General features: G+C 48.6%; 7 protein-coding genes across 7 annotated transcripts; 4 read left to right on the forward strand and 3 right to left on the reverse strand.

Annotated features, from left to right (window-relative positions):
* The first annotated feature begins 16 nt into the window (after positions 1 to 16).
* Positions 17 to 2,002, forward strand: B0J16DRAFT_342289 (GDP dissociation inhibitor). Its single transcript, XM_046127892.1, has 3 exons — positions 17 to 281; positions 348 to 1,423; positions 1,615 to 2,002. The coding sequence occupies exons 1-3, from the start codon at positions 208 to 210 to the stop codon at positions 1,947 to 1,949; spliced, it is 1,485 nt and encodes a 494-aa protein (XP_045983292.1). The 5' UTR covers positions 17 to 207; the 3' UTR covers positions 1,950 to 2,002.
* Positions 2,003 to 2,100: 98 nt separating this feature from the next.
* On the reverse strand, positions 2,101 to 4,572 carry B0J16DRAFT_414985 (Rec8 like protein-domain-containing protein; the record flags this gene model as incomplete). Its single annotated transcript, XM_046133489.1, has 4 exons — positions 2,101 to 4,069; positions 4,136 to 4,408; positions 4,463 to 4,499; positions 4,554 to 4,572. 4 exons carry the CDS (start codon positions 4,570 to 4,572, stop codon positions 2,356 to 2,358), a joined length of 2,043 nt encoding a protein of 680 aa, XP_045983293.1. The 3' UTR covers positions 2,101 to 2,355.
* Positions 4,573 to 8,372: 3,800 nt separating this feature from the next.
* On the forward strand, positions 8,373 to 9,642 carry B0J16DRAFT_399502 (uncharacterized protein; the record flags this gene model as incomplete). The annotated part of the gene is made up of 3 exons (XM_046132445.1): positions 8,373 to 8,843; positions 8,914 to 9,471; positions 9,527 to 9,642. The coding sequence occupies exons 1-3, from the start codon at positions 8,762 to 8,764 to the stop codon at positions 9,640 to 9,642; spliced, it is 756 nt and encodes a 251-aa protein (XP_045983294.1). The 5' UTR covers positions 8,373 to 8,761.
* Positions 9,643 to 9,983: 341 nt separating this feature from the next.
* B0J16DRAFT_342298 (V-ATPase proteolipid subunit C-like domain-containing protein) lies at positions 9,984 to 11,128 on the reverse strand. The gene is made up of 6 exons (XM_046127893.1): positions 10,969 to 11,128; positions 10,859 to 10,889; positions 10,709 to 10,791; positions 10,549 to 10,655; positions 10,329 to 10,499; positions 9,984 to 10,275 (listed from the first exon to the last, which is right to left on the reverse strand). The coding sequence occupies exons 1-6, from the start codon at positions 11,014 to 11,016 to the stop codon at positions 10,233 to 10,235; spliced, it is 483 nt and encodes a 160-aa protein (XP_045983295.1). The 5' UTR covers positions 11,017 to 11,128; the 3' UTR covers positions 9,984 to 10,232.
* A 1,937-nt stretch (positions 11,129 to 13,065) lies between these two features.
* Positions 13,066 to 20,503, forward strand: B0J16DRAFT_384708 (CNH domain-containing protein; the record flags this gene model as incomplete). The annotated part of the gene is made up of 5 exons (XM_046131447.1): positions 13,066 to 15,847; positions 15,900 to 16,747; positions 16,805 to 16,892; positions 18,762 to 19,057; positions 19,118 to 20,503. The coding sequence occupies 5 exons, from the start codon at positions 13,066 to 13,068 to the stop codon at positions 20,501 to 20,503; spliced, it is 5,400 nt and encodes a 1,799-aa protein (XP_045983296.1).
* Positions 20,504 to 21,457: 954 nt separating this feature from the next.
* On the forward strand, positions 21,458 to 22,730 carry B0J16DRAFT_138544 (RTA1 like protein-domain-containing protein). The gene is made up of 2 exons (XM_046121848.1): positions 21,458 to 22,030; positions 22,083 to 22,730. The coding sequence occupies exons 1-2, from the start codon at positions 21,581 to 21,583 to the stop codon at positions 22,674 to 22,676; spliced, it is 1,044 nt and encodes a 347-aa protein (XP_045983297.1). The 5' UTR covers positions 21,458 to 21,580; the 3' UTR covers positions 22,677 to 22,730.
* B0J16DRAFT_138521 (Alpha/Beta hydrolase protein) lies at positions 22,654 to 24,000 on the reverse strand. The gene is made up of 2 exons (XM_046121847.1): positions 23,522 to 24,000; positions 22,654 to 23,466 (listed from the first exon to the last, which is right to left on the reverse strand). The coding sequence occupies exons 1-2, from the start codon at positions 23,877 to 23,879 to the stop codon at positions 22,784 to 22,786; spliced, it is 1,041 nt and encodes a 346-aa protein (XP_045983298.1). The 5' UTR covers positions 23,880 to 24,000; the 3' UTR covers positions 22,654 to 22,783.
* Positions 24,001 to 25,976: the final 1,976 nt, after the last annotated feature.

The raw sequence follows: 25,976 nt of genomic DNA on the forward strand, positions 1-25,976 counted from the left end.
AAGAGAGGAAAATATCGGCCAATCCTTTTCATTACTACCAGCCTCCACGCACGGACCACATGATTTCCATTATTTACCATCCATGGCCCCAGCTGCTTAGCAACCCTGCCCCACCTGAAATATTCTTCGTCTCCGCGCATCATAAAAAGAGCAGATCAGTTTTTCTTCCTTTCCCTTTCTTCCTCTCCAGCAATCTCTACCTCAACCATGGAATCCCTCTCAGACACCCTATGGGATGTAGTGATCAGCGGCACTGGGCTACAACAGTCCCTCCTCGCCCTGTAAGCTTTGGATTCCATCGTCGAGATGTCGCCTCGGTCGGACTGACCCAGCCTTCTTTGTTGAAGAGCTTTGTCGCGTTCAGGCAAAAACATACTTCATGTTGATCCCAACCCCTTTTATGGCGGTAGCGAAGCCGCTTTCAGTCTCCAAGAGGCTGATGAATGGGCGGAGAAGAACCGATCTGCTGATGCTTCTCGGTTATTCTCTGCTGCGGAAGCGAAGCGAGATGAAGATGCCTTGGGTTCAGCGCGGGCCTACAGCTTGGCTCTTGCGCCCCAGCTGATACACACACGGTCAAAGCTGGTCACCCAGCTCGTCGATTCGAAAGCGTTCCGCCAAATCGAGTTCCTTGCTGTTGGCTCTTTCTACATCTATCAGCCCTCTCCGGATTCGACGACTGTACCCTCGCTCAGTCGGATACCCTCGACCCGCGAAGATGTTTTCGCCAACAAGTCTATTCCAGCCCGGTCCAAGCGGTCCTTGATGAAGTTCCTCAAGTTTGTGCTTGATTTCAACTCCGAACCTCAAATCGATACGTGGCAGCCACATGCTGATGAGGAGCTGGCACAGTTTTTAGCTTCTGAGTTCAAGCTTGATGCGGCTCTGCAGTCTTACATCATTACACTGACTCTGAGCCACGATGGCAAGATATCAGTCAAAGATGGATTGACTGCAATCAGTAGACATTTGACCTCTATGGGTGTCTTTGGTCCTGGCTTTGCCGCAGTTTATCCAAAATGGGGTGGGCTATCAGAGGTAGCCCAAGTGGGCTGCCGAGCGGCTGCTGTTGGCGGTGCAATCTATATGCTAGGTTCTGGCATTAAGGACTTGCAGCGGCCTGAGTCTGACAAAGCTCCCCTTGAGCTTTCGTTTACAAACGGCATTGATGTTAAGGCCAAATTGGTGATTCAAGGTGCCGAAACGACTGACCCCAATGGTCCTCGAATTAGCAGGCTCACAGCAGTGACAAAATTGGACATGTCTTCGCTCTTTGAAATACCTACCGAAGGCGCTCCCGTGCCTGCGGTTGCTGTGATCGCCTTCCCAGCAGGCTCGGTCTCCGAGGGTGAAAGCTCTTCAGAGTTCCCAATCTATGCTATGGTACACTCAAGCGACACTGGGGAGTGTCCCTCTGGACAATGTGAGTTAAAACCCTCTTTGTTTTTCTTTTCCTATTGGTGTTATGATGATTCACATACCGAATACTTATCTACATTGTCTGAACCCTAATGACGATCATTATCTCTGACAACCTGATATGCACCTTCTTTTCTTTGACTATTGTTCTCTTCGTATCCTTTAGGAACAGTTGTGCTAACGAAGGTCAAACAGTTGTCATATATCTCACTACCGTTTGTACCCCGTCTGCGAAAATGGTTTTACATAGAACCCTTTCTTCCCTTTTGTCTGCTGTCTCGAATGGCCAAGACGTGGCTTCGCCCATTTACCAGTTGTACTACGAACAGGGCGATGGAACAAAATCCTTGAGCATTGACGGAAACATTGCTACGTTCTCATCCACACCACAGGGCCTCGCATTCGATGACTCCATCCTAGACACTGTCCATGAGGCTTGGGAGTTTGTCAACTCTGGCTCAGCCGATGCTCTTGAATACATGGTATTTGAAGATCGAGAGCCTGGATCAGATGACGAGTCCTACGAATAGATGACCGATAGCACAGAAATAAACCATTGTTAATTCTAATCTCTTAATTCCTCGAGAACGAACGCGATGTGCCTCCATCGCAAATTGTCCATGTCCCATGTCCCATGTTGAATACCCTTTGATGCTCTATCTGACCCTCCGAAATTGCTATGTACCTGTACCCATTTCCCAGGTATTTGTTGTTCCATTGCCCCCATATTGCCTTCGGCGAAAAATCCCCATGACTCCAAAAAGAAAAAAGAAAGAAAAACTGATTCCGGTTTCCCATCAAAATGAACCTGGCAACACCGCTTAAAATTGTAAAGTTATGTCCCCTTCAAGTCGTCCATGTCAAGAGTTTCCCCATGGTGCGTATATAGAGACCATGTTTCTGTAAATATGTTCCTCTTCAGTTTGCAGAACAAATCTAGGCCAGCTCATCGGCCATTTCGTCATCTTGCTCGGGAAGTGTGAGACCAATGCGGATAGTACCAAAAGGTTCATTGTTCGCGATGCCTTCTTGCTCCACGGCAATGGCGTTCTTGGTGGCAAGAATAAGAACGTGCATGAACGCCTCTGAAACAAACCTTTTTGTGCTGGTCGGATCGTTGAGCTCCGCGGTGAGTGCCTTGAAATCAATCCAGCGACGATCAATTCGATCCCGGGACCGAGTGTACCCCTTTTCTTGAGCACGCGTAGTAGCGTAACCTAAGAAGTCAAGGGCAGAAGTATCGATAATACCAGAGTCTTGTGTATCTTTACTATTGGCAAAGCCAAAGTCACCCATTGAAGAGTCTGAGTGTAGCATTGCTAGGTCGCCAAAATTGTCAGGAAAGTCGGGAACATCGCTGAAGCGCTCAATAGAGTGCACCGCACTACCGCGGCGGTGCAATGGACTCGGAGCAGGATGTTTCTTCTGTACACTTCCGTGCCCTCGAAGAGAGGATCCAGGTGCAATCGAGGGAGGACGACTCCAAGGAGCCATCGAAGATGAGTGGCGGTCTTCCAGGCCTCCCGCCGCGTCCAATCCCATCTCAGGGGCAAGGTCTTCCCCGAGCATAATTGCACCTATATCATCGTTAAGGCCACGCCCAAGCTCATCGCCATCATCTTGGGCTCCAGTCTTCTGACGGGTATTTCGATCTTCGACTTGCGCATCTGGGAAAGCTTCTGCTGAGGTACGACGACGGCCACGCGGTTGAAAGTCTGATTCTTGCTCAGGATCTCGTCCTTGAAGATGCGCCAGAAGAGACATGCCGGAAAACCTTTCAGCTAGGGGATGAGCCGGGCCCAGCGGTGGTTTAGCTACGCCCGCAAGCCCGTTGTCAAAAAGGAAGGCCTTGGCGTTGTGGCGGGCTTGAGTTGTTGAAGTTGTTCGATGTGACTTGAGATTGGCTTTCATGTTGTCCAGATAATTTGCACTCCAGCTTCGAATTTCGGCTGCAGTCACACAATCCCTTCCATCAATCATTTGGTGTTTCCGGCGTGGCTTTCCCCGTCGCAGGGGTGCTTTAGCTTCCACAATCTCAGTCGACTCAGAGGTCGGTTCAGCCTTGGAGGTGAGATTTGCAGCAGTTGGACGCCTGGGAAAGGGCTCAGCGTCAGGCAGAGGGTCCTCCCCCATGATGATTACATTGTCGCCTGCGTCTTGCCATTTGTTGGTGTCGAGGTTGGCTGCATCGGCGGCTTGAATTTGGAGTTGTTCTTGGTATGCTGCAGTTCCGGGGAGAGCAGGAAGCTCCAACCCCAAGTCGCCAAAATCAACGAGGTTACCATCAGCATCGAAATTAAGATCGAGGCCTGGCATGTTTGCCATGTCTTCACCAAGAGGGTTGAATTCTTCCAGAGGTTCTTGTGTATAAAGAGGCTTCGCGAAAGGAGAATCGTGGTCGAGGTCAGTTGGAAGGCGATAGCTCCTACCGGAGTGAGAAGATTGTGGGATGTCGAAGTTCAACAGTGAATTCCCGCGACCAGAAGTACTGGTACCTTGGGTCAAGGGGGTCATCTGAGAGACATTGTTCTGCGTCGACAATTGAGTTGAAAGGAAAACTAAGTCGTCAACACTGGCCAAAAGGTCTAGTTTCGGCACAGTTGACAAAGGATCAAAGGACGGGTCGTCTTGAAGAGTGATTTGATATCGCCTTGAAAGGGTGAAGGGTTAGTCACAAAGAAAGAAATAGTCCAACAAAGAGCTTTTCTTTACTTACTTTGCCTTGCCAGCGCTTGGATCCGTTTCATTTGTGTTCATGGCACGAAAGAATGTCATCATATTGGATTGTGTCTTTTCAGCATCTGAAAGAACATAATGACATTGCTGAGAATACACGCGAGAGACTCCATAAAGGAGATTTCCTTGAAGGCGTAGAGCTAAAGGAGCTCCTGGATCAATGATTGTCTCGCATGCCTTTGGGACGTCGACGCCTTGGATTGCCTTGCGGGTCAGCCGCTTCTGGCTGCTCTTTCCTACAGTAGCGACGAGCCTAGTTGAACGTATAAGTGAGGGCCTTAGGAGATATTCAGTGTTTGAGACGTACCAGATGGTAGCAACCCCATATTGGGTGTTACTGAGAACTGAGTTTCACGTTAGCTTGCTGGAGAGAAATTCGAACCTATAGCGTTATTTACTCTCGTGACTGTAGAACATGGTGCTCTTTCAAGCGCATTTGAAGTCTTGAGAAGACCGGCAGAGTTTGGATAAGTAGACAAGGAACGGTTTTTATTGTTCTGGGGTGTGTAGCTCTCGAGTTCCCCTTTATAGGAGGGTCGGGTTGAAGTTGTTCGCGATGCTGGAGGAAGTGAGGTTGAAGTACTTAGGAGAAGTCGATGCGGAGAAATGAGAATGAAATTGAGATGAGAGTTAAAGAGACGGCATTGCGTCACGAATGGTCTTAATTTTGAGGAAGCTACTTGCGGAAGCAGATTTTACGGCTGGCAGCCAGTGTCAAGCACCTGGCTCCTCAGGCAGCAGCAACTGGCAGCCCGCAAATTAATGGCTGTACCTGATTTCCTCTTATTGCCCTATTATCTAACAGGTTATTCCTTATACTTTCTTATTGTTTGCTTGCTTGTTGAGGTCTTCGCGCCTTCGACAGCCTTCTCCTAAGAGCTTCTTTCATGATCCAGACTCTTCTTATTCTCAACCATTACAATAGATACCTACATTGGACAAGAAGAATACCTCAAGCACCCAGGTGCCTACATAAAGTACCATTTGAGTGTCTGTTATCTTTGCATCAGTTTGTAAGCCAGGTTAGAGTCGACTTCTACCCCGTCAACTCTCAGCCTGCAAGCCCCCCTTTGGCAGACGGCACTGGGGGTAATTGCAGATTGACAATGCAAGAGGTAATATAGCAGTTCCCAGTCGGGATATTATACGCCGTCGAAGCGGCAGTTGCGTAGTCTGAAGCTTTGTTAGCCGGGGGCTAAATGAAACACCCATCCATAGGAAGGAGATGAGAGAAGCAGAGGGAAGCCTGAGGTAAGTGGTCCTTGGCCGAGGTTCGCAGGGAACACCAGAACAAAGCACATCGACTCCGAGCCTTGGAATCGTATTGGATCCACCAAGTTGTTTCTTAAGATCATGAGAAGAGCTCCTTCGTGTACAGCAGATTGTTACTGCCAAGCCCATGGGCTGGTTCTATACGAAACCTATCCAAGTCGAAGGCCTCAGTTCCTTGCCGAGATGAAGTTTATCTGTACAACTATCGAAGCAACTCATCTGACAAGGTAAAGGGTCAGAAAGTTGGAATAGCTGTTAAGATTAGGGATGGAGGCTGACCTTATTCTTCAGCTGACCTGTCTATCGGAGGGTGTAACACTGAGACCAACACACCCATTTGCGTTTATAACTACTCGCATTGTGTAAAAGGATATTCTTTTAATAGTCATGTCTTGAGACAAGCTTTCAATCAATGGAATAGTTAGCACAAATGTATGTACTTAAGAAACACCTGGAATAATTACTTGTGCCTCTCACTGAAGAATAGATTGATAATGTTATCTTAAAGATTCCTCACTGGTGGTTGGTGACCATTTCAGGAACTCAATGCAGCAGGCGATAGAGCGATATGTGCCAAATCCATGGTGATAGAATTGATATTCTACACTTTCGAGGCAATAGCTATTTGAATAGAAGACATCAAAAACTCTCTTGTAGATGCAACGATCTTTTAGAGATAAGTGAGTAATTGACTAATCAGGCTCGGCATGGAACTGAAGAGAGCTCCCGACACAAGATTTCCCACTGCATGCATGTGATACCATTCAAAAGGTCAGCATTACTACGTTGGTAGGTACCTATGCAGGCATTCATGTCATGGATGTCATCTCCACTAAATTAGGTAGGTAGGTCCTTATGGTCATTCATACCATCCATATCTTACCTCCTAGGTATCGTCAAATATTGTGGACGTCCATCATCACCATTCAAGGTTGTCCAACTACAATTCTTCCATGCAAACCAACTCCAGACACTGTACCGTGACGAGGATGCAAGCGGAAAAAAAGTAAGCAACTTGGCATCGATCTTTGGCACAAACACCATCACAAAATACTATTTCAGTACGATGTTTCTCAACCTGTCGCCAGAAGAAGAGACAATGGGAACTGAGGTACACTGATTAGCCCGTCGATTTCAAGGGTCCAACCATCCAGAATCCATAGCCCTACGCTTCCTGCGTTGGGCACCCCTTGACGCACGTCAGCAGAACGCTCTCACCGCCCTCTATCTCTATCTCTATCTCTATCCCTATCCGAGCACAGCATGCACATTACGTCCAGGTTGGTTGGGGGCAAGACCCCATTTCGAGGTTCTCAATGGCCATCTCGGTGCGAACCGTGCCGCTGCCCCTGAGGTACAACTAAATCCAACTGAATTCAACCGGCGGGTCTTGAAGCCCGGAGAAACGGACTCGGCTCGGCTGGCGTCTTCTACGGAGTAAGCCCACAGACTGAGATATCTTACAAGAGAAAGCGGGGAATATTCAATAGTGCTTTTGACAAGTTCCTGGCGCGAAGGATATCGTAGCATGGCGTCTCGAAAGGGTTCTTTATGTCCCACGACATGTTCCTGCATCTGTGATGTGCCAAACAAGAGTCATAAGTTTAGGGTTTCAATTGTCTGATGATCATACAAGCCACCGCGCTGGATCAACCATTCTCTGCAACACCAAAATGCTGACTTGAAAACCAATCGAGTGAGTTGGTGCAAGGTTAAGAAGGCAGCAGGACACCAACTCTCCAAATTGTCCAGTACGCTGAAGGACGTCGACTCAGGACATCAACACACACATCCATGTGGGGACGACTGGTCTAGTCTAGTCGGGTCTAGTACTGCAGAAGTTCCAAAGTGGTGGTGTTGTCGTTGCTCGTTGCACAGGGTTGAATACATACTTTTGGTCACATAGCGCAGTTGGACAATCCCAAAATAATAGCCAGGTCTAGTATCATAGGCCGGCCCGACCATGCGGTTCGCAGCGGTTAGGGAGATCGGCAACTTTAAGAAACTGTGGGAGCTGTCTATTCGCAACATGATCAAACGGAAACAAACTTGGTTATAGGGCATCGTCAAATACATCATACAGCTCCACTATCACAATAGAAGTTACGGAGCCCAACCATGTTATGTTGCCTTGAACAAAACCGGATTGGGGACCGTAAACAATATCCACGTACAACATTGGCTTCCGTCAGTTACGCTACTTGTCCGGCTTTTGCCATGGAAATTTGAAACCATTAAGACTGAAGCCTTGTTATCGATTGGCCCTTTGAACTTCTACAGTATCTCAGTCCCGTCCCTCACCCCTGCAAGCACAGCACAGCCCGACAACCCCGCCATTCACGGTGGGTAGAATAACCCCCCGAGGCCTCGCCGGTGTACCTCGTACCGTACAGTACCTCACGACCCGGCAAGCTGTCCGTATACCCCGCTATCACCGTATCGAAGCATCTGTGGAAGCTCGTTATTCCTACTAAGGAAAACGCCCGAACGTCTTCAGGGGAGCTCGCTGATGGTTGTCCCTAAAAAGGGATGTCACAGTGCATCCTTTTGATGCTTTCGTGCACCCTTCGGGCACATTCGTTGGAGTTGTGGCGATCATAGAGAAGGCACATATGAGAGTTTGTGCTACAAACACACACACAGACTGCCGTCAACAGACTTGCTCGACAATGCAATGCCGAGAAAGCAAGAGAGTTTTTGCTTCTATCTGACCTTCAGCAGAACGCGTCATGGTGCTGCCGAATGTCCTCCACAGCATCATCGTCGGTGTCTTTTCTCACGTGTCCCCGCATCTCAGTCCCCCTTGCAACCTCCACGCCTGGATTCCCACGCCACGATGCGATACGACTGCCCAGCCCAGACCTTGGCCCCCGGTTGAACTTGGTACCTCCCCGAAGTATCCCGTTCACCACTAGCTTTCTTGTATCTTGTACGCCGTCTTGCGCCTATTCACCTCGCTCGCTTGCTTCCTTCCCACACCATTTTGCTACATCCTTGGAATCTCTCTGCATCTTTATCCGCGGTCGTGCATTGAGCTCCTGGGCATATTGACCCTCCCTGTTTTAGCTAGCTTGGCCTTCTCAACCTGGGACCAAAAGGCCATTGTTGTTTCATTCTTGCACACTCCAATAAGTTCACTTATCTTACCCAGACCTTTCACAAACCTTGGAAGCGTCCCAGCTGCTTGCCTTGTGATTCTGCTGTTGTCTCGTCCCGTCCTGCTACTTAACATCGGCTTTCCCGATAGTTCCTCGAGACTAATGCTCAAGTTGTCTTGTGCTGCCCCTCTTCCGCTCTGCTCTCAACTGTGCTTCCCTTACCAGCATCTGCCATCATGACGGGCGCTGTCGCTACCCCCCGCTATAGCAACGACGACTTTGAGACAGCTTCGATTCGCTCAGCTGCTCCTTCTTATGGTAAGTTGACCGAGATAGCTCTGAGCTCAATCGATCAGAGATATGAGCCCTGTTTGTACCAACAAGCTAGACCTCACTTGCGAGAGCACCACAATCTGGCACGAGATCAGCCTTACTGACTTATTCGTTGTTCCAGTCTCGGAAGCTCCCTCCTATCACTCAATAAACCCGTATCCCGAGACCTTGCCTTCATACACCCCTCCAGTTCGACCTCAAGCAGCCGTGAGAAGCTCTATGATTCCCTCCAGCAGCGGTACCTCCACTCCCACAGCGCGCCAACAGACTATTGGCTTGCCTCCAGTGCCTGCGGCTCCTTTGCGATCCCAGCCAAATCTGAATAACTTTCGTATTGCGACATGGTCATCTGTATCCAGCAACCCTGCCGCTCGACACTACCAAAATGTTGCCAACCGGAGATTGACAGCACAACGTGATCACGTAGACAGCCTTCGTCGTGTCATGGCCGATATCAGCGAACAAGAACAAGAAAGACCCGTGTCGAGGCCTCTAGAGGACCCTTACCTGGTTGGTGAGGTGGCTGCCACTCGAGCTCGCCAAGAAAGAGTTGCACGCGAGACTGGGGAGGATGTTCTGATCCGAGAAGATCGTCATTGGGATTGGTTTCTGGGTAAGTTTGCAGAACATAGAGAAATCGTATGGTGTTGTCGCTAATAACTGGCTAGCTCGGATGAAGGACTCGGATGACCGACAAAGAAGCTGGGCTTCTTATCGTCGAGATGCGGAGGTCGGGGGTCGTAAGAAGCTCTTCCGTCGTATGGGAGGACGACGGTTGCTTTGATTTTGCTTGATTTATTGTTTTCTTTTTTGCCCTTTTTGTTGGGCTGGGTTGCTATTGCTATGCTATAGGTGACTTTCCCCAAGTACATTGTCGCATTGTCTCAAGGCGTTATGATCTAGATTGGGTTACTGGTATGAGGCATGATATTTGAGTATTGGTTTCTCGGGTTTCATGTGGGCTCCGACAGACGGCATGAGGTATTTGTCGTGAGTCGAGCATTCTCTTCTGTCACTCGCTTTCAATTGTAGGGTTGCATAGCGCTAGATAATTGCATAGCATGAGAAAGCTTGAATCTCAAATGGTCAAACGAACTTTCCAGAATTACTAGACATTCTGACAAAACCTCGAAAACATCATGTTAGCATAAACTTAGCAATTATACTTGAAGCTAGATACTGTCAACTTCTCCGCCGTTCCTCTACCTCTTTGAAAAATATGTTACACGTCCAGTAACGCCATGCCCGATGCACAAACAATGGTTTATCCCCGAAACTCGCTAGCAGCGTAGAACTCCCTCAGCATACATGTCGACCTCTCATGGGAAAGGTCGAGTGAACGAGTGTACGATTGCGGCGTAAATCGTGTGCCGTTTAACCCTTGCTCTTGGTGTTGAGAATAAGGGCAACAATAAGGCTATATCAGAGTCAGCATAGAATCAAAATGCAGTATGCCGTTGCATTTCTTACCCGTAAAGCCCAAGAACTTCGCCGAAAATAAGGATCAAGACCATGCCAACGAAGATCCTGGACTGTTCCATATAAGCACGAACACCGCTGTCGCCAACAATTCCGATACAGTAGCCAGCGGCAAGACCAGTCATGCCGACTGCAATACCACATCCGAGATGCATAAAGCCCCTGCCATTATCAGTATTCGCATTTGCTGATGGGATGCGCGTTGACGTACGAGAACAAGCTGTAGTTCTTGGAAGGGTCGAGATCCTCAGCGATGAGGACGGAGATGACGAGCGAGTAAACGGCAATAATACCGGACATGACGACGGGGATCAGGCACTGCGAGGTACTTTAGAAATAGTCGTCGGTTAGCTTGACGATAGATTCAATACCTTCATGATAAGATCTGGTCGAAAGGTACCGACACCAGCAATACCAATGCCGGACTTGGCTGTGCCGTAGGCAGCTCCAATACCTATCAAGACTGTTTAGTATTCATCCTCAAGATCGTTGCGTCGCGTAGAGGAGATGGAGCGTCGTACATCCGAAGATCATTGCAGCTGCAATTCCGGCCTAGAAAGTCGCCGCATCAGCAATCGCGTCCACCCTTGGTTCCAGTCCAACGATAGAACCGGACGTGAGGGATACTTACCATCCCAAAAAAGGGGGCAAACTTGGGGGCAAGCTCTGATTCTGCCATGGTGAAGAAGTGCGGCCGTCGACAGCTCGGAGGTCAAAGGCGGCGTAGGAGTTGAAGTTGGAAGCTTGATGATGATGTAGCCTGCTACTGGTCCAAGGCTACCAGAGAGAGATGCAAGCTGATGTGGAAAGCCAGCCACACTGGAGTGAGTTGATTCAGCCAATAGAAGGCGATGAGGTGGCTCTGAAGTGGGATCACGTGACTACACCAAGCTACCAACTAGGTACGTATCACCAGTGAAAGGCAGAGTTCATTACTTATCCCATAGGTCTTATTCAGTTATATCACCTCTATTCGTATTATATTCTATTATTTCCTGACGTTAACCTTCAAGCCACATTTCATAACTTCTTATGGCATTGTTCAGGTTCTTACAATGCAATTGCCGGAGAAGTCAAGGCACAAAATTAGGTACCACCGAGTGTACTCGTCTCAGTGGAGGTCTTCCAAGGTTGCACTGGTAGGTAGGTACCTACTAGGTAACCGTGTTGATAGGTAGGTACTAATCAGTCAACGACGAGGGACTGGCTTAAAGGCAGGCGGGCATGGATGGATGCTTATTCGCCTGTGGTTTGTTGCAAGGAAATTTCATTGCCAAACTCAAATTGACAAACGTACTATGCATAATAAAAGGATGCACCATATGTTAGAAATAAGAATTAATGGCCCCTAGCATGACCCTTGAGTCCCTCGACGAAAGACGTTTAATTGCCGTAGACCTCGTTTATTGCACCGTATTTAATTGAACTTGTTTTTGACTTTCTCACACAATGCCTCCTCGACTACCCAGTATCCATACTTACAAGGACGAGTGAGGACATTCATGAGAGACCTGACTTAAACTTGTGACAGAAAACCCTAAGATCAGTACATTAACCCAGACACTATGTAACAGACCGTGGAGGGACAACTGAATGACTCGGAGATACACAAACAAGAAGAGACCATTCACTGTAGGTACCTACGTAGCAGCTCCTCCAAACAACCGACAATCTTGAAACAAGGCAACCGATCTGTAACTGACTTTGTTAGCTTATTAAGATAAGAGCTGATCATTTCCATCGTTCATTTCTCCCTCCTTAGCAATACCATACCATCATCTCCCCTCTCTAATATTAAACCCTCTTTTTCGTATCCACGGTGCAACGCCGAGATCCATGCTCTTACACTACGACTATACCCCAGCATATTTCATCCCCTTACCGTGGTACTAAATAATTTAACTGCCCATCCACTAACTTAGTAGCTAAGTCACTCACTGGGCACTACGGCGCCCACACTGCCCTCTCCGTCACCCCCAAAAAGCACAGAGGCCGCCATCAAACGGGTGGGTTTTATGGTGGATCTCCTAGCACTGGCTTGTTCGCCGTTGGCTCCCTGTCCTCTGGTCTGTACAGTACTGTAGGTACAGTCCATAGTACCTCCATATGTGGATTGGGATTGGTTGTGATTGCTACCTCTTTTACCTGCGACGAGACCAGTGCCTGGCCTGGATCGTGAACCTGCAACTCCCTCCAAAGTGCATCACTAGAGGGCCACACCCCCCAAAAACCTCTTGAGACGACGACCGCCCATTGCTTGCTATAGCCGTCTTTATTGTCGTTCGTCCTCTCCTCGATCGGTCGACGATCTCGGGATCAAGGCCTGAGATTTGCCAATTTGCTCATCCGGCCGCCTTGTCCGACGCCCCCCTCGAGCCCAAACTCGCAAAATCACGACACGACACTTGAACAAAATCAACTCCTCGAATACTTCTAGAACGCCTCTCTAGCTGCATCGACGGGCGCTACCCCGTGAGGGTATTCGCAGCGCAGCACATCCGGACGATTGTCGCCCACGCTTTCTCCTCAACATTACCCTAGCTTAAGGGGACGTATTGGCGTCGACTGACGGCGGCGCATCCGTCGAAGTCGGCTGTTGATACGCCTGATAACGAGCTTCCAGCCTCTGGCGCTCACCAAACTGCCGGTAACATTGTCCCCCTCGTCAAGCGTTTCCCTTTAAATCCCAACTGTGTACTGACATGTATCTTGTAAAGTATCTGTTACCATGTCCAACTACGGTTACGATCCTCGAGGAGCTCCTCAACGACCACCTCAAAGGGGCTACGGCGACGATAACTACGGCCAACGAGATACTGCCTTTTCCAACATATTTGGCGCCGCCCCCCCTCCCGGCCGATCTCAAACTATGACTTCGTCCTCCTCTATGCCTCCGTCCATGATGGACCCTGGTCGCACTCAGACCATGTCCTCCATGTCCTCCGGTATGCAGAGGCAGCCACCGCCTCGTGCCCCCCCGGGTCATTATGGTGACCACCCGAACGCCGGCAGAACTCGAACGATGGACAGCAATAGCATGATGGGAAATGGTTACTATCCTAGCCAACGTTCGGCATCCGGCGGACAGCAGATGCCACCTCATTATATGCAGCAACAACAACCACACCAGGCGAGACGTCCGTATCCTGGACCTGGACCTGGGCCTGGAGGACCGGCACCTCCGCGAATGGATCCCAGGGGCCCTCCTCCGCAGCAAGCTCCTGGTCCTAGGACGCCAGCTCAGCGTTTCTATCAAGGAGGACCAGCACCCGCTATGAACAATGATCCTTATCGCTCACAATCACTTGCTTCTGCTCCTCGGCAGCCCATGTATCATCCTCCTCCAAGCGCATACCAGCAGGCCCCCGCAAACCACCTCCGCCAGGCCCCATACGCGCAGCAGAGCTCGGCAAGGACCACTGCTCAAGGACGAATCGTGCCAGAGCGTCATGAGGATCGCACTATGTCTTTGACTGGCAATTATCAACCTCAGAGCATGGATGCCCATCAGACTATGAGTGGCCGAGTTATACCTAATAGGCGAGCACCAACAGAGCTGCCTGCCACCAATGGATACCCCAACTCGATGCCTCATGCTCCCGGAGCACAAACCCGAACATCCAGCATGGTTTCGTCTAGTGGCGGCGGCGATCACGGTAGGACAATGTCGATGGCCTCTACCATAGCACCAACCATCACACCCTCCGAGTCAGATGCATCCACCCTGGCTCAGCGGCCTACCAGGAGCAAGTCGATCGAGAGCGAGCGACCCCCAACTGCGACCAAGATTCGACCCCCCCTCGTATATCCGGCCCTTCTGTCTCGAGTTGGAGAATGCTTCCGCAAAAAGATCATTGTCGGTGACCGTACCAAGAACGAATTGACATACAAGAATGCCTTCAGTGGATCTGAAGCAGTGGATGTTCTATCATACATTATCAGAACCACCGATCGTAACCTTGCTTTGCTGCTGGGACGAGCGCTGGATGCCCAGAAGTTCTTTCACGATGTTACTTACGAGCACCGCCTACGAGACTCCCAATCGGAAATGTATCAGTTTAGGGAGACACTAATGGACGAGCCAGAAGACAAGCCTGCGGTTAATGGTGTATTTGTCCTTCTTTCCGAATGTTACTCCCCGACTTGTACTAGGGATCAACTCTGTTATTCTATCGCCTGTCCTCGACGCCTGGAGCAAGTTTCTAGGCTCAATCTCAAGATCAACCCCGGCCTGCGGAAAGAGGATGCCGTCAACGCTGTTGATGACGAAGCGGATCAGACTGACGAACAGAAACTTTGGATCAACTCAGTCCCTAAGGAAGTTGCCGAGAAGGTGGGAGATCGAGAGAAGAAGAGGCAAGAGGTCATTTCAGAGATCTGCTATACCGAACGAGACTTTGTTAAGGATTTGGAATATTTGCGAGACTTTTGGATTCTACCTTTGCGATCAAAGGCTTCGCCAGTACCTGTCCAGCGTCGTGAAAAGGTTGTCAAGACCATCTTCAGCAACATTATCGATCACCCCAGCATTCATACCGTCAGTTCCCGATTTGCTTCTGGATTGACGACTCGACAGCAAAAGGAACCTATTGTGCACAACATTGGTGATATCTTCTTGGAGTACGTTCCTCAGTTCGAACCCTTCATCTTGTACGGTTCGAAACAATTGGAAGGAAAGTTCGAGTTTGAGAATGAAAGATCATTGAACCCTTACTTTGGCAAGTTCGTGGATGAGATTGAAAGGCGCAAGGAATCAAGAAAGCTTGAGCTGAACGGTTATCTGACTAAGCCAACAACCCGTCTGGCTCGTTATCCCTTGCTACTTGAGAACGTCTTGAAGTACACAGAGGACGATAACCCTGATAAGGAGGATATTCCCAAGGTCCTAGTCATGATTCGAGATATCCTGGGCCGAGTCAACGCAGAGTCCGGAAAGGCTGAGAACCGATTCAACCTTAGACGACTTCACGAACAGCTTCGATTCAGGCCCAACGAGAGGGTTGATCTTCGACTTACTGAAGAAGGCCGCGAGATGGTCTTTAAGTGCCAGTTTAAGAAGACACCCACCGATCCTGCCGAAATTACAGCCTTCCTGTTCGATCACGCCGTCCTCCTGGTCCGTATCAAGCAAACAGGCAAGGCTGAAGAAATTAAAGCATACCGCCGACCCATTCCTTTGGAACTTCTTGCAATTAAGGAAATGGATGAAGTTATTCCAAAGGATGGCAACATGAAGCGGACTTCGTCAAGCTTGATTCCTTCGATCCGCAACAATGTCAACAACGATCCAGCAAGGAAAGAAGGCTGGCCGATCACGTTCCGCCATCTTGGAAAAGCCGGCTATGAACTGACGCTTTTTGCATCGAACCAGGCGACACGTCAGAAATGGCTTGAATTCATCCACACCGCACAGGAACGTCTCCGGTCCCGAGCGGACTTCTTCAACACCACAGTTATATCAAGCAAGTTTTTCGCTGGTACTAACCGAGTTAACTGTGTTACACCATTCGGTAAGTTTTCCAAAATGTAACATAAGATTCTTATCAACTAACATCAATCCAGATGGTGGTCGTAAACTACTGTACGGCACAGACAGCGGTGTCTACCTCTCCGATCGTAAGGTGAAGGACCAGGTACCTCGCCGCGTTTTGGAGACTGCTAGTGTCACTCAGATTGATATCCTCGAGGAATATCAACTCCTCTTGGTTTTATCCAACAAGACACTGCAGTCATATCCTGTCTCAGCCCTCAATCCCGATGAGCCCGCATTGTCTAGGAGGCCTAAGAAGATCCAGAGCCATTGCAGTTTCTTTAAGACGGGAATTTGCTTGGGTAGACATCTGGTCTGCTGTGTCAAATCATCTGCCCTTTCTACTACGATCAAGGTCTTTGAGCCTAACGACGCCATGACCAAGGCCAAGAAACAGAAGGGTATAGGCAAGTTTATGAGCGGCGGACACGATGAACTTAAGCCGTTCAAGGAATTCTACATTCCCACCGAGTCGTCGTCCGTTCACTTCCTCAAGTCCAAGCTTTGCGTTGCCTGCGCTCGAGGCTTCGAGGTTGTTTCCCTTGAGACCCTTGAGACACAGTCTCTGCTTGACCAGGCTGATACTTCACTCGACTTTGTGGCCCGCAAAGAAGGAGTCAAGCCGATTCACATCGAACGACTTAATGGGGAGTTCTTGCTTAACTACTCGGAATTCTCCTTCTTTGTTAACCGTAATGGATGGAGGGCTCGACCGGAATGGCGAATTGATTGGGAGGGCACGCCACAAAGCTTTGCGCTCAGCTATCCCTGGATTCTTGCGTTTGAACCGAACTTTATCGAGCTTCGTAATATGGAGAACGGTGCTGTGCATATCGTTCCTCGCAAGAACATTCGTATGCTGCATAGTAGCACACACGAAGTAAGTAATCCTTTTGCAACGGCAGTCTTGATATTGGAATGCTAACGTAAATCACAGATTTTGTTTGCCCATGAGGATGACAAGGGAGACGACGTTGTCGAGGCCATCGACTTTTGGAAGAGCAACCACAAGTCAGAATTACTCGGTTCATAACACTAAACAACTCCCGGGCCTAATAATGGGGCGTGTTTTTCTGGAAAGACTTTTTTCTCTTCTCTTCTTGTATTACTTGGTGGCGCCCGAATGCTGTGGCGTCAATCATCCATGGCGTGAGATACTCGCAAGAGTGTTGACGGTTTTCGGCCTCTCTTGGCATCTTCTATGTGAAAGGAGTTGCAAGACTTCAAGCCGCACTCCGGAATGCTATGGATGTTGCTGCAGCGCTTCTTGCTATACGAACAGTCGAGTCAACACATGATGGAACTTGACGGCTGGCCCCGCTAGAGAGGCGGATCAAGGGGAGGGTACCGCCAAGACTTTGAAGAATAGCAGGTGTAGACAGGAGATGAAGCAGACGATAGTTGTGGATGAGATGAGATGAGATGAGATGACGAGATGGAAAAGAGGCAGAAGGGAAGGAATATCGTAGCTTGTACTCTGGAAGGATGAGCGACGTTGAAGGGGAACAGTATGGAGTGGCCTGACATGGCATCATATGGCATCGCATTGCATTGCATGACATGACGTGGCAAGGCATCGAATATTGGAGCTTTTCGCTAAAGAATGGAGCGAGTGTCGTGAATAATGGGAATGGTAAACGGAGGTACTATAGTAGCTGAGATAGATTCACACAATTGTACTAACTGGGTCTAATTAACTATTGTCGTATATGTGTTTGCCTGTATACTTATAGTGAGTATGGGTCTGGCTGGGTATTGAATCTTGGATGTATCCATGGATGGATGAATGAATGAATGAATGGATATCGGGCTGGATCTGGATCTGGATCTACAGCACAGTCCCTGTATGTCTTAGCTAGCCGCAACGTTGGCGGCCCACTGTAAACCGTCTAATCCCGTTATCTGTGACCCTGACATTTGCATGAGCCATGTGGATGTGTCGTCTGTGGCTCGATAACACTGGTGGTTAATAACTGTTTCAGCAGGGTATTAAGGGAAGATATGATTGATTCATTGTCATTCCTTGACATGAAAATCTACTCCTTTCGGGCCTTGATAGGGGATGGCCTCAACGAAGTTTCGAGTTGTAAGGACCTAGGGCCCTCGCCTCAGAGCACGTTAGTAGGTAGGTACCTAGGTAGGTACTCACTAGTACCCAAAGCAAGTTATTATCTCGCCTAAAAAGAGGTGCCTACCTACAGATAAAGTCCTGGGCGTCATGATAGTGGAGGTTGTGGTGGACGTCAGTGCTCGATACAATTGTTGTAAACTTACTGCATCCTCAATTGCATGTGACATCACCTCGACTCAACTATCTACCTCTCATTCTTTTCTTTTTTTCCTTCTTACCACTGATCTACCGCATCTGTCACAACTAAAGATTTTATACCCTGGCAAGGCGTGCATCGCGACAATCGTCAACCAAAGATTGTTGCGATGGCTATTCCCTTTATCGGGAGGCTTCGCCCGTGAGTTTTTCCCCTTTCCTTTCTCTTGGCCTTCAAGTTTGAGTTGAGTGGCTTTGAAGATCAGTGACGCTGACACCCATATCTGGTACCTATAAATGCGCCTCCTCTGCTAATCTTCAATTGCTTTAGCTACGAGTATCTTGCCCTCGTGGGTTCATTTTTTCTCGTCGGACTTGAGGCAGTCATTCGCGTCTTGACGTTGGCGTTGCGTGAGTCGCACACAGTCCGACCCCAAGCGGTGTAGAGACTTTGCTAACCACAACATTCAATCGCAGCCCCATTTCTTGTGTCGCTTTTTTACAGAGCTTCCAGGAGGCTCTTCAACAGGTTCTCTGCTCCTGCGAGGAGAAGGGCAGAGAGTAAACGTAAATGTTAGCATGTTCCCGCCTGCATTAGCTCCAAGTCCAGACTAACATGATCAACCAGCGATATCCACTTCTGTTCGAGACGCACCAGACTTTGTCGAGTTGTGTCGCATCTGGGGCTATGAGGCCGAGGAACATATTGCTCAGACCAAAGATGGATATCTTCTAGGTCTTCATCGACTTCAATGGAAGAAGGGCGAAGAAGGCCAGAAGGTAAACTACGGACCAACAAGTTTGAAGAAGAAAGTCATCTACATGCACCATGGCCTTCTCATGAATTCTGAAGTTTGGGTTTCTCTCACTGATGAGCAAAGATGTCTTCCCTTTGAGCTGGTTGAAAGGGGATACGATGTTTGGGTGAGTTCTCCCTTATTGGCACGGTCAATATACAAGGCCTCATCAACTAACAGCGCATAGTTTGGCAACAACCGGGGTAACAAGTACTCCAAGAAATCGATTCACCATTCTCCAAACTCGAATGCCTTTTGGGACTTTTCTATCGACGAATTTGCCTTTCACGACATCCCGGACAGCATCAGCTACATCCTCGAGACCACGCAGCAGGAGAGTCTTTCGTACATCGGCTTCTCGCAAGGCACAGCTCAGGCTTTTGCCAGCTTAGCTATTCACCCCAAGCTCAACAACCAGGTCAACGTCTTCATCGCTCTCGCTCCTGCCATGGCTCCAGCTGGATTATCTAGTGGAATTGTCGACGCGCTTGTCACGGCATCGCCTTCTGTTTTATTCCTTCTGTTTGGTCGTCGCTCCATCCTCAGTTCCGCAACCATGTGGGAGACGATTTTGTACCCGCCTATCTTCAGCAAGCTTATCGACATGGGCCTATCGTTCTTGTTCAACTGGCAGACTCACAATATCTCGGCCAGTCAGAAGTTGGCAGCATACCCTCATTTGTACTCTTTCACAAGCACCAAGAGTGTGGTTCATTGGTTCCAGATTATCCGTAACAAATGTTTCCAGATGTACGACGATGACGTTCACCAGCCGATCAGCGTTACCTCAACCAGGAAGTACTCCAAGGTGGCCAAATACCCAACTCGAAATATCAAGACACCCATTGTGCTGGTGTATGGAGGCAGCGACTCCCTGGTAGATATCAAGGTGATGTTGAAGGAGCTGCCGCCTCAGACTGTCGCAACCGAAATTCCTCACTACGAGCATCTCGACTTCCTTTGGGCAAGAGATGTGGATATGCAGGTCTTCCAGCACGTTTTTGATGCGCTTGACAGCTTCACCGACGCTGAGCATACAAAGGAGGAGTATGATCGATACTATGTCAGCCGGCAAGAGAGTCTTTTAGGGTCAGGATATGCATACGCAAATGCTCATCAGGGTAGCGAGAGCGAGTCTTCAACTCTTACCCCGAGCCTTGAAGGCACCAACGTTCTCCAGCTTGCGCCCGCCCCTCAACCTCACCGAGCTCGAGAGCCCGCTTCTGGAATTCCTTCGCCGAAGAACACGACACGACACAGGGTGAACTACTCTATTGATAAAATAGAAGAGCCACCGGTTACCCCGACTTTCCAACCCGAACCTGCCACTGCTCAAGAGCCGGTGGATGAGAGTGTCCAAACCCCTATGGCGGCTAGAGTCAAGGCTGGTGTTAAGCGTAGCGGAAGTGTCGGGAGCAACATCAGTCTGGACGGTATGCGAGAAGGTCGAGGAATCACCATCGGAGCGAGTAGAGCCGTCGGAGGTGTGGTGACCAAGAGCGGCGTCAGCGGAACTAACGGAGAAGGCAGCCCCGGTAAGGAAAGTGGTTCAGAAAAGAAAAAGAACAAGTAGGTGGTTCAAGTGGAAGTGTGCGGGTGCTGGGGAAGGGTGGGTGTTGAGCTATATCGTATCGTGTCTCTGATGCAATATTTATTCTTGTTTTCTTGTTTTCTTTCTTGTGGAAGCAACAACAAACAACAAACAGCTTAACTGACGTATACTACAACAATTTAGGATGACATTTAATGTCTTTTCACGATTTATGTAGCCCACGTTTGCACAACACTGTTTACTGAACTGAACTGAAGCTCGGATGCATGGAGCGCCACGAGAAACGAAATTGTATGAAGAACGAAACAAATTGAACGAAGCGCTTGGGACGGTTGTGTCGATAACGTCTGTCTTGGTTTGGGCCCTCTTTGACTAGGCTTAGCAGGATGTCTCTTCTCTTCGCTTATGTAGTAGAGCTGAAAAAGGATGATGGTGCGAGAAAGGGTGTGTGGGTCATATGGGATGCGGCTGAAGTGAGCTAGGTAGCTCCAAGACAGATGGACACCAGTCAATATGGATTTCTACGTTATATAATAGATTGTCAACCCATTCAACTGCCTGACGCTTTTCGGTTCAGAAGGCCCGACGGAATCCTATATGAAAGTACTATATGTCAAGTTGTACTACAGCTTGGAATACGAAATACGACGGACTTGCATCCCCATGATATCGTCTAGCCCCTAGCTTTGCTTTGTACATGATACACTTGATAGGCCATTGATGATGATGAATCAACGTTTGATTAAACAGAATAGACGACGCTCCGGCGGAGCGAAGGGAGACATATCCGATCCTGAGTTGTGAAAGTAATCGACACATCTGTTGTCTTGTTGGTATTGATAATGGATCCATACATACTTGTTTCTGGTCCTACCTAGACTCCCTTGCTAGCGTAGCGTTATATGTCAGTATTGTCTCATTTAGCTAGTCAAGTAAAAGCATTTGACCAGTTGCTTTCAAGCTGAAAGATGCGAGCATAGTAAGACGGAGCAACGCCCATTTCACTCGAAAAACATAAATGCAGGTCACTCCCTTCACCTTTTCCCTTTTTCCTTTTAGAACACAGAACCAGATATTTCCTTGTTCACCTTTCTCATCATGGCAACATACATTCCCGATCTCACAAACCAGACATGGATTGACCAAGGCGGCCTCTTCTACTACTGCTTCCAGAACCCAAAGTCCCAGTACTGCAAAGATGTTCCTGGATACTATCAATATACCATCGACCTCGCTCCTAATGCTGCATTTCTTGCCGTCTTCACTGCGTCGTTGATCGGGTTCGTTGTCACTTGGATCATCACCCGCCGAGGCACAGCTTTCAACGTTGCTCTAATCCTTGGCCTTATCTGCGAGGTCATTGGTTATGCTGGGCGCATTTTGAGTTGGCAGAACCGCTGGAGTGAGAATGGGTTTCTGGTGCAGATTTGCTGCTTGACTATTGGGCCTGCTTTCATGGCTGCTGGTATCTACCTTTGTCTTCGAAGGATTGTATCAGCGTTTGGGCCAGAGAACTCGAGGCTTCCTCCAGAGTACTACACTCGCATAGTAAGTTGGCGTCCATCTGCTTTGTTTGATGCTGATATCATACTGCTCCCAGTTCATCCCTTGCGATGTTGTGTCTCTTGTGCTTCAAGCCCTGGGAGGTGCCATGGCTTCAATCGCTTCTCACCAGCACAAAAGTACCGACATAGGATCAAACATCATGATCGCTGGTCTCGCCTTCCAAGTCATAACAATCCTCAGCTTCATCATATGCTCAGTCGACTTTACTCTCCGAACGATCCGTCGCCAACGTGCTCTCGGCGAAGCCGCCCTCGATCAACGTCCTGAAATCGTCAAAGTTCGTAACTCTCGCTGGTTCAAAGCTTGTCTTGGAGCCCTATCTCTTGCCACTTTCTGTATCCTTTGGAGGAGCGCCTTTCGAGTTGCGGAGTTGTCTAAAGGGTGGGAGGGCCCTATCATGGGCGATCAGTATATGTTTGTTGGCTTTGAAGGTATTCTGATTGTGGTTGCTGTAGTAGCACTCAATATTTTCCATCCTGCAATCTGCATGGGGGAGTTGTTGAAGCTGGATGATGGTGGTCTTAAAGGACTCTGGGGGTTCCGACGTCGCAAGAGTAGGATTGCAACAAGCGAAGACTCGGTAGAGTATGATAGGAAGGCACCAGCGACGGAGACGATGGCTGTATAAGATGGGTATATAAAGACGGTTATCTTGCGGCTAAAATGGCCATTTGATAGTATCCCTCCCAAGCTTGTGACCCAAAAAGCTCTAACGTATGCGAGCTGGTCAAACACTTAACCAGTGCCGAATGTCTTTTGTAGGTGCTCTACTGCGTCTTCTATCATTTTATACCCTCGGCCAATCACCCCGTGAAGAGAGAGGATAGAGTGCGTTCCGCCATGCACCATCGAGGTTTCGACATCGACTCCTAAGCCCTTTAGCTGCTGGCTGAATGCCATCGCCTCAGGGGCAAGAAGGTCCATCTCTGCAACAGCCATCCAGGTCTTTGGAAGTTTACTTAGAAGAGTCTCCGGAGCCATATTAGGGCTCGCATCCCATCTCGAGCGATGGTCGTCTTGGGTAAAGTAAAGATTTCGATACCATTCCATTCGCGCGGGTGTAAGCCAAGGAGCGGTCTCTGCATTGGGCTTCCAAACCCCTTCAACAGTAGCGGTGTTGTCAACTACAGGAATGAACAGCAGTAATGATGCTGGTGGATGAGCTACTGGTTTTGGTAGTGAAGGCCGGGCTGTTGGCAGTTCGACGTCCGGATTTGATGCAGAGAGCGCAGCGACGATGGCTATATTGGCTCCAGAAGATGTTCCACTGACAGAAATACGAGACGTATCTATATTCTGTAGTTCGGCTGGGGAAGATGCAACCCATCTAACAGCGTCGATGGAGTCTTCGACTGCAGCTGGAAAGGGGTTCTCGGGGGCTAAACCGTAGTCAACACTGACGACTACGCATTGCGCTTCTGATTTACGTGTCAGTGGAAATACACGATGAGAGACTTTCAGTCGGATACCTACTCTCACAGGCCCAGCAGCAGAAATCTGTTCCATTATTCAAGCCCCCTACTGCCCATCCACCACCGTGAAACCAAATGAGGACAGGCCAGCCTCGCTCATCGCATTGCCCTGTAGGAGTGTAAACCCTCACCCTGAACCTGCCAACATCATAGTCGTTGATACTCCCCACAGGGATAGGCTTTGTCCCTCCTGCTGGCAAAGACACTTTCTTTGTTCTTGTTGATCCATCCCAATCTTTGTTTTCATCTGGCTCGATATATTGCAAGTGAGCCTCGTGATAAGCGACGTATTCAGGATCGAGTCTGTCTCGAATAGCGTGGTGAAGGGGCTGCCAGATCTTGCGGTGTATATCTGCCATCGTAGACGGGAACAGACTAGACTGGATTGGTCTGATGGTTTGGTAGTGTGGATGATTTGGAAGCTGTTTCGAAGACCCTTGATGTGCTACTGTACGTTGCAAAGACTTGACGCTCTTTGATTCTTGATAGCCTGGGGTGAAACATTAAGCCAAGTCAACTAACGTTAACCCCCACCATTAAAGACCCGCAAACTCGAATGTAACCAACTGTCTTAGCTATGTAGGGTTTGTCCAGGAACATCATGAAGGTCCTCTCGAGACTTTGCAGAACTACAGCCTCAAGTGAATACGGTCAATTCAAGTTCAAGGTCAAGCTAAGGTTATCCTGGCTCCAGCAATTGACTTCAAGTTCTCGGTGCCGTATCCGGCTTGTCCGTACCCGACAGAGCCGTAAATAAGTGGAGACAGCCGAAGCGCCGATGCCGTCGATATTGAGGTCGAGGTACGGATACAGATACCATATCCACCAACTAAAATATAAGTTTCCACAAGGAAAAGACTCTGGACTTGATATGACCAGGTTGGGTAGGATATCAATCTGCAAGTCAAAGCCCAGGCAGACTCATGGAACAGCGATTGTGTTGCGTTGTGTTGCGTTACCCTGTTCAAGCAAACAAGTCAGCCTATAAATCCGGTAATTTAACACAGTTTTGGTTTGCATCCAATAACTGCGCTGTTGTTGTTGGCTGCAACGGTTTCCTCTGACAAACTCTCCCTCTGTAAGTGGAGAGAGGCAGTTTAACAGTCGGGTCTGTTAGAGCCAACTGCCAAGTCGTTACGACATGGGTGAAGTGGATAGAGCGAGATGAAGTTGCTATTAGCTTGGCTAATTAGGTACTGTATGTACCTAGTTGGGTAAGGATAATAAAGTGTTAACGTATTATCCGAGGCACTTTAAACGAGCCCGACTAAACCCAGGGTCCAAGATTGTACTTGTACTGTACGGTAATTATGGGAATGTGGGAATAGGAGAGAAAATAGCATGGTGCCACACAACCTGCTGTATGTATGTCTGTATTGGCGGGCATAGGGCTGTGGCTCAAGGCGGCTGACATGCTTCGGTCGTTCCGTAATAGGTCGATTCAATATGTTTTGATGCAGTCAGATGAGAGTAGACGAGTACGGTCAAAAGGTGTCTATACTGTACAGAGTGCATGTTACCACAAAATCAGCCCTACAACAGAATAGATGATTCTGGGTCATTGCGATTGGGTATACAGAGATTCACATGGATGGATTGGATGTATGTCGGATGTTTATACACACCTACAGTACAGTACCAAGTATAGTACTTACTCCCATGCATGATGCTTCTCAAGTCTTTGACCAGAACTTTGACTCTCGGGCAGACGCTGAACTCAAACAAGACAAAGGACAAAGACCGGGTACTTGTTACAATGCTTTCTTGCTATGTTTTATCTAAATAACAAAATTGAATATACATTCTTTGTCCAATGGGATTTTCGGCCCAAGCTAAAGCTCTACTCTACTAACCTAGGTACCTCCAAGTCTAGGTCATCGAATACGATCTATAGTACATTGCGCCATCACCAGGTGACGTATGTGTCCAAGTACGGGCGGTCTCAGTTACAGTTAGGCGGTTCTCCCGCTGATCTGACAGCAGGCAAGTACTAGCGAGGCCGCCCAGTGTAGAACATATTCACATGGAGCGCCTAAAGAATACCTTACCTAGGTAGGCAATCCATTATGGATTTGGTTTCTCGTTAAAAAGTGTTTACAGTGCAGCATACATACAAAGACTCTCAGCGTTGAACCAGGTCATAAGTCCTGAGCACGAGCCTTGAACCGATGACGGTGGCACAAGACAAGGCCGAGTTCAAAGGTCTCAGGGTTCCTCAGGTGGGAAAAAAAAACACACACAATGGAAAAAAGAGTGGAGTCACTGAATGGTAGGTACCTACCAGGTAGTTTAGTACGTTTAGTACTAACCTAGGACAGGTACTTCTCTTAGGTACCTACGAATACTGTCAGTCATAGAAGACTCGCCCGTTGAACACTTATCATCATTTAATTGTGGCTTGGGACCTTAAAACAACAGACATTTCTGTACTGTAACATCAATTCAAGGCGTTCCCG

The sequence above is a fragment of the Fusarium flagelliforme genome (genome assembly GCF_020744385.1).
Source record: "Fusarium flagelliforme strain FIESC 12 MPI-CAGE-AA-0113 chromosome Unknown B0J16scaffold_4, whole genome shotgun sequence".
Classification (NCBI taxonomy): domain Eukaryota; kingdom Fungi; phylum Ascomycota; class Sordariomycetes; order Hypocreales; family Nectriaceae; genus Fusarium; species Fusarium flagelliforme.

Bases quoted from the DNA above. Each gene is read 5' to 3' on its own strand.
- B0J16DRAFT_342289 (XM_046127892.1), top strand. From the start codon at position 208: ATGGAATCCCTCTCAGACACCCTATGGGATGTAGTGATCAGCGGCACT. The intron at 282-347 runs GTAAGCTTTGGA...TCTTTGTTGAAG, and splicing joins CAACAGTCCCTCCTCGCCCT to AGCTTTGTCGCGTTCAGGCA. The intron at 1,424-1,614 runs GTGAGTTAAAAC...AAGGTCAAACAG, and splicing joins GGAGTGTCCCTCTGGACAAT to TTGTCATATATCTCACTACC.
- B0J16DRAFT_342298 (XM_046127893.1), bottom strand. From the start codon at position 11,016: ATGGCAGAATCAGAGCTTGCCCCCAAGTTTGCCCCCTTTTTTGGGATG. The intron at 10,890-10,968 runs GTAAGTATCCCT...GCGACTTTCTAG, and splicing joins TTGCCCCCTTTTTTGGGATG to GCCGGAATTGCAGCTGCAAT. The intron at 10,656-10,708 runs GTATTGAATCTA...AGTACCTCGCAG, and splicing joins GACCAGATCTTATCATGAAG to TGCCTGATCCCCGTCGTCAT.
- B0J16DRAFT_138544 (XM_046121848.1), top strand. From the start codon at position 21,581: ATGGCAACATACATTCCCGATCTCACAAACCAGACATGGATTGACCAA. The intron at 22,031-22,082 runs GTAAGTTGGCGT...TACTGCTCCCAG, and splicing joins CAGAGTACTACACTCGCATA to TTCATCCCTTGCGATGTTGT.
- B0J16DRAFT_138521 (XM_046121847.1), bottom strand. From the start codon at position 23,879: ATGGCAGATATACACCGCAAGATCTGGCAGCCCCTTCACCACGCTATT. The intron at 23,467-23,521 runs GTAGGTATCCGA...CACGTAAATCAG, and splicing joins CTGCTGCTGGGCCTGTGAGA to AAGCGCAATGCGTAGTCGTC.